We start from the raw sequence: 10,924 nt of genomic DNA on the forward strand, positions 1-10,924 counted from the left end.
AGGTGAAAAGGTTATGACCCTCGCCTTGTCCGCGATCTGTCAGGATGATGCGAGAAAGTCTTTTTACGTTTCGGGGTAGTGGTTTGCTGAACGCTGAGAGACTCACACAGAGACCGAATTTACAAAATTAACGCGTTTATTTTTTGAAAAACATGCTTACAATGATCGAAACAATCGGGATTATAGCCTTTACTCCTACAATCCCGATCCGTGTCGACCGGACTGTTTTCTTCCATCCTCCCCGTGTCCTCGAAGCTTATAAGTATTTACTAACGATTCCTCCAACTTCCATCAACCTAAACGCGTTTTCTCTGCAGCTGCATATATGTGCAACAAATTGAGAAGCAGACTTGGTGATGAGACACTAGATGCGTTGTTATTTCTCAGATCATATTTTCGCAATTCAAATTAGAATGTTCCTATTAAATTAGTTTTCTTTATATTTAAGAAAAATGTGACTGATTAATATTATTTTTAAATACTTTTTCCTAAGAAACTTACTTTACTACCTACTTACTAGGTTGTTATATGAAAGTAGTCTATTTAGTCGATGTTAAGAGAGATTTTTGTGAATTTTCAACGTTTATTTGCATAGTTTGTTACATAAAAGTTTTTTCAATTTATGTGAGTTTAAAGAGATCTCAGTGATGCTTAAAAAAGAATAAATTTAACATGAAGACAGTGATTTTAAGTCTGGTTAGTCTGACTGTAAGTCTGATTAATTAGAGTGATTAAATTAACTAGGTGTATACCGTAAAATACGTTGATTTTTGTCTAAATTTTGATTTTTAATTTCTGTAAGAATTTCTTATTTTTTATTAACCCTCAATACCGAAATAATCCCGGGATCCCGGGATCGAATAAGTATAATCCCGAAATCCCGGGATTAGAAATAAGGACCGGGATCGAATTCCCTATTCATATGTAACGAAATAAAAATAAAATCTAACTCTACCCCCTCTTTTGTTCGTATGATTTAAAAAATTTTGGATAAATGATGTGTAAATTCTTTCAATTGATTATTGTTTCTTATAATTACAACATTTTTTAACAACATAATAAAATAAAAAACACGGTCATGTAATTTTTCGCCAATTGAAATATAAAAAGACTAGCTGTTACCCGCGACTTCTTCTGCGGAAGTTTTGCAAGCAAACCCCATTTACATTCAATATTTCAATAACCATAGTAATTGTTATATAACACCTACCGCTGAGAATGATGAGAATTGCCGAGAATCAAACGAACTATTTTCAATTTGATCAATTTTCTGGAACGTTTACAATCGTTCTATAATCGAATCAATATGCAATAACAAATTCGAATCTAAAACGGTTCAAACATTTTAAAAATCGAAATAGATAAAAATATTCATAACAATGTCTGAAATGTTATTAATTTAATTCACCTAAGTAGTCGACGAAGACTAAATCATCTCCTTCTCCCGCCCGCGGGGGAATTTCGAAAAATTCCTTCTTAGTGTGCGTTTCCACGATGTATCCTAACTGTCTACCAAATTTCACCCCTTTAGGTTAAGTGGTCTCTTTAGGATAAGCGATGATGAATCAGTGAGTGAATGAGTGGGTCAGTCAGTCAGGACAAGCAATTTTATATATTTAGAAAAGTTACATTGAGTTAGAGCGTGAATTACTGTTTAAATCTACTATACTTTGGCTTTCGATTGCCAACACTTTAAATAAATAAACTTAAAATTTATAGAGATAGCATTTTAACATGAATAACTATTGAACGTTTCTACGTTCAATAGTTATTCAAAGAAATGCGATCGCCACTTCTCACAGTAAAATAGAATTCACTATCACCCAACAAGCCGAAGAAAAATAAATAAAATAGAATTCATAAATATATTAAGCTTACTTATAAATGCATCCACAAACACACTCAAGAATATAAAAAAATATAATTGAAATTTTATTGCATTTCATTTTTGCTTTTTTTCTTGGAATTGCGTCTTAAATTTTTACTTCTCCTTTCTTAGACCTCGAACGTTAACAGGAGCTACCAATAACTATGAGCAAATTTCAATTTAATGCCATTTCCTTGCATTGGAAACAACAGCACTGAACCTTTTTGTATTCTCATTTGAGGACGTCTTTTATCGGATGTTGCAGGCTATGAATCATCTTCTGTTTTTTCAAGTTTTAGGATTTTGATGTAATGTATAACACCATATTACATAATATTACAGTTTCCTTTTTTGTTGGTTCTATGAGCTGTACAAAAGCAGAAAAATCTTCTGATGTAAAATTACAATTTGCTAAACGCATTATGATGGCTATGAAAGGACTATGATAAAGTTACAAAGCTATTAGTTTCTCTTGGAGAAGATGATAACTTTGATTTTGCTGCGACTGGATGTAATTCTAAAGATAATGTCCTTCGAAAATCTGTGCTAAAAGTAAGCTAACGCTTTTTGATGATGAAACAAATGAAGAAGAATCTTCCCTACTGAATGATGATTAATTACTTATCAAACAAAGATGGACACATCTAGTCGACTGTTTCCTGTCACGGTCTCATACTCCTAAGAGAAACTTTGGGCTGTGTATTCCTGATGCAAAAGGCAATTCTCAAAAACTCACTTCAGAACTGAATGCATTTTATTCTTTAATGATGCAATGATGTGTTTGGTTGTGCAATTTACTAACAAAGAAGTATATATAAGACATATATTTGGCATAAATATAAGAATTACAGACCATATTAATTAGGTTTAATAGTTTTATTTGCTAATTAACACAGAATTTACTTCGTTTAAAGCGAATTTTGTGTTAAACGAAATAAATAAAAGTAATTTTCACTTACTATGTTTATTTAATTCAATTGGATTCTAAATTTCTTTCAAAATTTTAATAAAAAAGCCAAAAACGAGTTGCTTAACTTTCCTTGCAACATTTAAACGGTGTGTGTGGCGCCATCTATTATGATATTTTATTATTAAAATCTTTTACTATTTTAATTATTATAAAATGATAAGAAGCTTCATTTTGAGGGTAGGGATGAGTTTTGTAAAAAAATTGTATATGCTAATAACGAGAAAACTCGTCATTATGACCGATCCTACTCGAGGTATGACACACACCTTTATCTCCCCACCCGATTGACCTTTAATCACCAAAATTTAATAGCATCAATTCCCATAATATAGAACACTCCCTGAAAAAGTTCACACATTTTTGGCAAAAAGCATAGAAGTTATTAAGCTTGAAAAAGAGTAAACAATATCCTGTCCCCCACATACACACGCTAACATCTATACATACAGGAAAAAAACCCGAATATTTTGCATTTCTCGACGTTCTAAGGTCCCTTGAGTACAAAAATGTAAAAATCTTGCGGAGTCATTTTTTGACCGATCGCCATACTTTCCTTTTGTTATATATAACAGAGCCGGGAAAGTTTTAAAATAAAATAGTAAATCTTACAAACTTTAGTATTTATATTTATAATTAATACATTTTAAGTAAATTTTTAATATTTTAATATTTAATAATACTTAAAGTTCTAAGAAAGTTCTAACACGTAAAAACACGATTCGGCACATTTGTGATTGTCAATCAACCCAGACAGCCAGATGGTCAAGGTTGTAAGATATCAGTCTACTGCTCCGGAGACTCGGAGCAATCGCTCTACTACTCTGAAGACTACAAGTACCTATGCTCTATCTCTCTACTGCTCTGAAGACTACAAGTACCTATGCTCTATCTCTCTACTGCTCTGAAGACTACAAGTACCTATGCTCTATCTCTCTACTGCTCTGAAGACTACAAGTACCTATGCTCTATCTCTCTACTGCTCTGAAGACTACAAGTACCTATGCTCTATCTCTCTACTGCTCTGAAGACTACAAGTACCTATGCTCTATCTCTCTACTGCTCTGAAGACTACAAGTACCTATGCTCTATCTCTCTACTGCTCTGAAGACTACAAGTACCTATGCTCTATCTCTCTACTGCTCTGAAGACTACAAGTACCTATGCTCTATCTCTCTACTGCTCTGAAGACTACAAGTACCTATGCTCTATCTCTCTACTGCTCTGAAGACTACAAGTACCTATGCTCTATCTCTCTACTGCTCTGAAGACTACAAGTACCTATGCTCTATCTCTCTACTGCTCTGAAGACTACAAGTACCTATGCTCTATCTCTCTACTGCTCTGAAGACTACCTATGCTCTATCGGTCTATTGCTCTGGAGACTACTTATGATTAATTTATCATAGGTAGTCTTTCTCGGATATGTCGCTCTCCGTTCCTTATCACTCTGCCGTTCCCATTATGTGTCTGGGCGAACCTGTGATGGATATGATTAAAAACCTCTAAATGCCACAGAGTGGAAAGAATAAAATTAAAGATTATCAACCTGATTGTTCATTCATTATTTCTATGCATTTAAGGATACATAAAAATCGATGTATTACATCTTTGATATAACGTTTCATAAATATACGATACGTTATTGTAAAATTGTAAAAATGGTTTAATAGTAATGATGTTCATTATAGTATGCCACTGTATTGATGGTTACGAGTTTTCTAATTAAAAATATTAAAATTACAGTATTTCACTAAACATGTTACTTAATAAATAAACAAGTTCAATATAATTACCTTTGTTGTTAGATTTAATAGATTCCTTATGCCCTCTAAATGTCAATTCTTGCTTTGATAAAAAACATATAACATCTATCATACATATATGTCTCTTTAATCCGAAAAATTACAAGAATTCCGGTAGACTATCTTACAGCCTTTAGGTCAGGAACATCCTTTAAATAAAAATTATTTAACGCTTCTGTCTTTAATTCATAAAACTACAAACATATGTGCAAATGTACCTTATACAAATAAATATTTGGCTTTAAAACACTATTATGTATCTATCTATTTTTACGGAATTTATCGATAAACTAGCAGACCCCCCGCCACGGGTTGTTGTGGCTCAAAATGTATCTATTATAAATTTATAACACTTCCCCCGTGGGGAGGGAAATTTTTCGAAAAATTTCTTCTTAGTGTACATTCTCTTGACGTACCCTATTAAAATGCAATCAAAAACGCAAAAACCCGCATCTAAAATAGTATCATAGAAGNTGCTCTATCTCTCTACTGCTCTGAAGACTACAAGTACCTATGCTCTATCTCTCTACTGCTCTGAAGACTACAAGTACCTATGCTCTATCTCTCTACTGCTCTGAAGACTACAAGTACCTATGCTCTATCTCTCTACTGCTCTGAAGACTACAAGTACCTATGCTCTATCTCTCTACTGCTCTGAAGACTACAAGTACCTATGCTCTATCTCTCTACTGCTCTGAAGACTACAAGTACCTATGCTCTATCTCTCTACTGCTCTGAAGACTACAAGTACCTATGCTCTATCTCTCTACTGCTCTGAAGACTACAAGTACCTATGCTCTATCTCTCTACTGCTCTGAAGACTACAAGTACCTATGCTCTATCTCTCTACTGCTCTGAAGACTACAAGTACCTATGCTCTATCTCTCTACTGCTCTGAAGACTACAAGTACCTATGCTCTATCTCTCTACTGCTCTGAAGACTACAAGTACCTATGCTCTATCTCTCTACTGCTCTGAAGACTACAAGTACCTATGCTCTATCTCTCTACTGCTCTGAAGACTACAAGTACCTATGCTCTATCTCTCTACTGCTCTGAAGACTACAAGTACCTATGCTCTATCTCTCTACTGCTCTGAAGACTACAAGTACCTATGCTCTATCTCTCTACTGCTCTGAAGACTACAAGTACCTATGCTCTATCTCTCTACTGCTCTGAAGACTACAAGTACCTATGCTCTATCTCTCTACTGCTCTGAAGACTACAAGTACCTATGCTCTATCTCTCTACTGCTCTGAAGACTACAAGTACCTATGCTCTATCTCTCTACTGCTCTGAAGACTACAAGTACCTATGCTCTATCTCTCTACTGCTCTGAAGACTACAAGTACCTATGCTCTATCTCTCTACTGCTCTGAAGACTACAAGTACCTATGCTCTATCTCTCTACTGCTCTGAAGACTACAAGTACCTATGCTCTATCTCTCTACTGCTCTGAAGACTACAAGTACCTATGCTCTATCTCTCTACTGCTCTGAAGACTACAAGTACCTATGCTCTATCTCTCTACTGCTCTGAAGACTACAAGTACCTATGCTCTATCTCTCTACTGCTCTGAAGACTACAAGTACCTATGCTCTATCTCTCTACTGCTCTGAAGACTACAAGTACCTATGCTCTATCTCTCTACTGCTCTGAAGACTACAAGTACCTATGCTCTATCTCTCTACTGCTCTGAAGACTACAAGTACCTATGCTCTATCTCTCTACTGCTCTGAAGACTACAAGTACCTATGCTCTATCTCTCTACTGCTCTGAAGACTACAAGTACCTATGCTCTATCTCTCTACTGCTCTGAAGACTACAAGTACCTATGCTCTATCTCTCTACTGCTCTGAAGACTACAAGTACCTATGCTCTATCTCTCTACTGCTCTGAAGACTACAAGTACCTATGCTCTATCTCTCTACTGCTCTGAAGACTACAAGTACCTATGCTCTATCTCTCTACTGCTCTGAAGACTACAAGTACCTATGCTCTATCTCTCTACTGCTCTGAAGACTACAAGTACCTATGCTCTATCTCTCTACTGCTCTGAAGACTACAAGTACCTATGCTCTATCTCTCTACTGCTCTGAAGACTACCTATGCTCTATCGGTCTATTGCTCTGGAGACTACTTATGATTAATTTATCATAGGTAGTCTTTCTCGGATATGTCGCTCTCCGTTCCTTATCACTCTGCCGTTCCCATTATGTGTCTGGGCGAACCTGTGATGGATATGATTAAAAACCTCTAAATGCCACAGAGTGGAAAGAATAAAATTAAAGATTATCAACCTGATTGTTCATTCATTATTTCTATGCATTTAAGGATACATAAAAATCGATGTATTACATCTTTGATATAACGTTTCATAAATATACGATACGTTATTGTAAAATTGTAAAAATGGTTTAATAGTAATGATGTTCATTATAGTATGCCACTGTATTGATGGTTACGAGTTTTCTAATTAAAAATATTAAAATTACAGTATTTCACTAAACATGTTACTTAATAAATAAATAAATATTTGTTTATTTTGTCCATGCCTCGTGTCTATAATAGACAATTTATAAAAATATTTGCGTTAGTATAAAATTAAATCATATATTTTATTATGAAAAACTGCAATTTCTTCAAAAACACAATACATTAGCAATAAAAGTAACGAATTCTGAAGTTATTAAACTACAAATTTCGTAAACTTTAAATGTAATTTCTATTTATGTAATTGTCATATAATTAATTTAAAATAAAAATTAAATTTAAAAATTCTTACTACTGCAAACTATCAACAATAAATTTTAAAAAATATATATTTTTTAAATGGAAATTTGATTCATAACCTGAAATCTATTATTTCTTTCATTTCATATAACATCCCATTATTCATGTTAGTGTATTTAAAAAATATTAATTTATATACAATAAAATGTTTATATTCTTTTTATGTAACGACTGATTATAATTAATTCCTTAAATATACATATGTATTTTTAAAATAATCTTATTTCAACGCTAATTAAAAGAAAACTAATTTCCTCTCGCATATTTATTAAAGTTTTTCATCTTTTAGGGAAAACAGACAATTATATTAAAACGAAATATGACCGTTCTTCTAAACTCATTTATCTGAGTTAGGAATGAAATGAAGTTACGACGAAACACTGAGAATTTATTGCATTGTTGCCATAAAAATAATTTACTTTTACAGCTAATAAAACAATAATGTGACGTATATAGAAATAGAAGAACTCGTCTTTCTGATCTTTTTAACCATCATTTCTTTTACTGAAAAATTACAATTTTTATTTATTTATATACCCTTCAAATTAGATAACTCTTGCCAAGAATTGTACAAATTTCAATTGTAGAGAACGGAGTTTTCTATTATTTCTTTCTCTATTTGTTCTTCTAGGAAGACCATGAACAAACACATGGACTTTATATATTTGGGAAATGAATTCTGTTATAATTAATAGTAATTATATTTAAAAAATTATACGTTCAGATGCAAAAATCGATTTTAATTCCATCATTCTTTCTGTAATCTATTATATATTTACAGTTTGAACGAAACTATTTTAATTAATTGAAAAAGAACTATCCCATATTGCATTTGTAGTTCCAATTATTTTCATACGTAATTAATCTCTAAAATATATAACAAGGAAAATTATTTGATTGAAGCAATCTTTCGTTTGTAAACAACTCTAAAGCAAATTATTTAATTTAATAAAATATTAAATATTTTGATATATTATATAATTACAATAGTAATTAATTATAATTTACTTATCAGTATCATTTCTAAGTTAATTACTTATATATAATTTTAATCTGTAATACAGTATAATAAATGTATTCGTATTATTTTAAAACTTCAACTCGAATTATAGTAGTAATAATATTGGAATTGACGTTTCCAATTAATATTTTTAAACTTACATATACAAAATTTATATATATATATTTAAATATAATTTTTATATTTAATAAAGCTGAAATGGCGTTTTATAAGAATATAAAACTGTATAAACGAATGTTTTTAATTTTTCATAAATTAGCAATTTTTAAAACGTTATTCACATACATTATTAAATTAAGGTATGCGACTTATATAAATTAAAAGTTAAATAATAAATTATGTCATAAATTAAAATCAAAAATTAATTTAAATCATTTAAATTAAAATTAAACCGTATATTTTATTTTTTTAAATGTAATTTTGCCATAATTATATTAACTTTAATAATATAACTTTGTTCTTTAACTCTGCTTTCTTTCTTCAACTTAGCAATTTCTCTGACACGCTGCTGTTCTGTTAATTTGTGATGCTGCGATTCCTCTTTCATTTTATTTAAAAGTTGAACCTTCATCTTTTTCATGTCCAAAACTTCCTGTCTTAATTGCTTAACTTGCTGTTCATACTGAGATTGATTTCGCATTAATTGAGCATGTTCTTTCTTAGCTGCTTGTAATTTCTTTAATTCACTTTGCATAGAACCTAGTTTTCTTTCATAATCACTCTTCACTTTTAATACTTTGTCTTTCATGTTTGTTTCTGTACTTTTTTCAAACTGTCTAAAACTTTATCTCTCTCAATTTCTGTTTCACGTATTTTCATTTGCAGCTGAATTAACTTCTCTTCATAATTCTGGCGTAAAGTTTGAAGCCTCTGCTGACTCAATTCTAATTCTTCTATTAATTTTTGTTTTATAGAAATTTCACAAGTCAGTTTAGCTAAATCTTCAGTATACTTTTCTGTTTCTTCTGCTTCAGAATCTGATGAGCTATCATCATCATTTTCTTTTATCTCTTTTTCTTCATTTTCTTCTAATTTATCATCATTTTCNTGTAAATATAGCATGAGATCTCGAAGATTGAGAATTCATTTGTGTACTTGCTGTAGTTCTAGACAAAGCACCCATCCTTAGACAACGCCTCGTCTGCATGATGTTTAAATTATTTTACAAGTTACTTTATTATATGATGTACCATTACATTTATTATAATGAAAATGAGATTATGAGCTTAGTAATTTATCAATTTAATGACTTTATAACACCGTAGAGAATGAAACTAAATATAGACAGCATTAAGATACAGCTGATATAAAAATACCTTTTTTTGATTTTTAATTAATGAGTTAGTTTTTTGAGTTAGTAATTAATACATTTGATTTTGACATTTTCTTCCACATTTTATCCAGTACAGAAAACAAAACACAAACATTGTAAAATCTATCTTGGCTTAATCAGATGACACCTTAGAAGTTACACTTTAAATTATGAAGTCTAAGCTCATATCTCTGAACAAAAATATTTGATAAAATTTACCTCCTCTACACTTGTTACTGGCTGAGTTATTACACCTACAGTATAAATTCCTCCAATTGCATCTTCGTGGATTTTAATATGAGACTTTTTCCCCTATATTTAGAATAATTATAGAAAATGAAATGATATAAATGAATTATTATATTGTTCAAATGTTAAGAAAAAATTTTCCAGAACACTAATTTCTCATGCTTCATAGAATATTGGGTGTGTCTTAATTTTTGCATGACTACATTTCATATCAAAAGTGAATACAAGTGGAACTAGTGAAGAATTTAATTTAGACTTTAATGCATGGGAAATTTTCAGCAGGTTAATCAATAAATAAATCTAAACTTTCAAACCCAGAATAGTTTTCAATTATAATTTTTGGAATAATGTAAACAAATTCTCACTCACTTTTTGTTCAGGATCTCTTGCAGTGTCTAACAAATCTAAGATTTCTTCATTATATAGCTAAAAAAAGAAGCAAAATAAAAGGTTAAATTTCAATTTCAGGTATATAAAATTAAAATTTTAAATAATTACCTCCATAAATTGAGCATTAATTTTGAATTCAGGTGGTATCATTCCCTTTTCTTTAGCTTCCTCTTGTCTCTGTTTAATACCATCAAATAAATGTTGCATGGCTCTTGGTATTATTCCTATTTCTTCGGGCATCACATTCACGTCAAATCCAGTTCCCATTGTGTACGTTTTTCCANATTAATTTTGAATTCAGGTGGTATCATTCCCTTTTCTTTAGCTTCCTCTTGTCTCTGTTTAATACCATCAAATAAATGTTGCATGGCTCTTGGTATTATTCCTATTTCTTCGGGCATCACATTCACGTCAAATCCAGTTCCCATTGTGTACGTTTTTCCAGATCCAGTCTGAATTTTTATGTAGATNTTTTCATTTGCAGCTGAATTAACTTCTCTTCATAATTCTGGCGTAAAGTT

General features: G+C 31.4%; 1 protein-coding gene across 1 annotated transcript; it reads right to left on the reverse strand.

Moving 5' to 3' along the window:
• Positions 1-9,491: 9,491 nt before the first annotated feature.
• Positions 9,492-10,863, reverse strand: LOC111638006 (kinesin-like protein KIF21A). The gene is made up of 5 exons (XM_023383631.1): positions 10,753-10,863; positions 10,512-10,591; positions 10,383-10,439; positions 9,984-10,076; positions 9,492-9,593 (listed from the first exon to the last, which is right to left on the reverse strand). Exons 1-5 carry the CDS (start codon positions 10,829-10,831, stop codon positions 9,492-9,494), a joined length of 411 nt encoding a protein of 136 aa, XP_023239399.1. The 5' UTR covers positions 10,832-10,863.
• Between the last annotated feature and the right edge of the window lie 61 nt (positions 10,864-10,924).

The sequence above is a fragment of the Centruroides sculpturatus genome, unplaced genomic scaffold, assembly GCF_000671375.1.
Source record: "Centruroides sculpturatus isolate CEXI.00-Female unplaced genomic scaffold, Cexi_2.0 scaffold1156, whole genome shotgun sequence".
Classification (NCBI taxonomy): Eukaryota; Metazoa; Arthropoda; class Arachnida; order Scorpiones; family Buthidae; genus Centruroides; species Centruroides sculpturatus.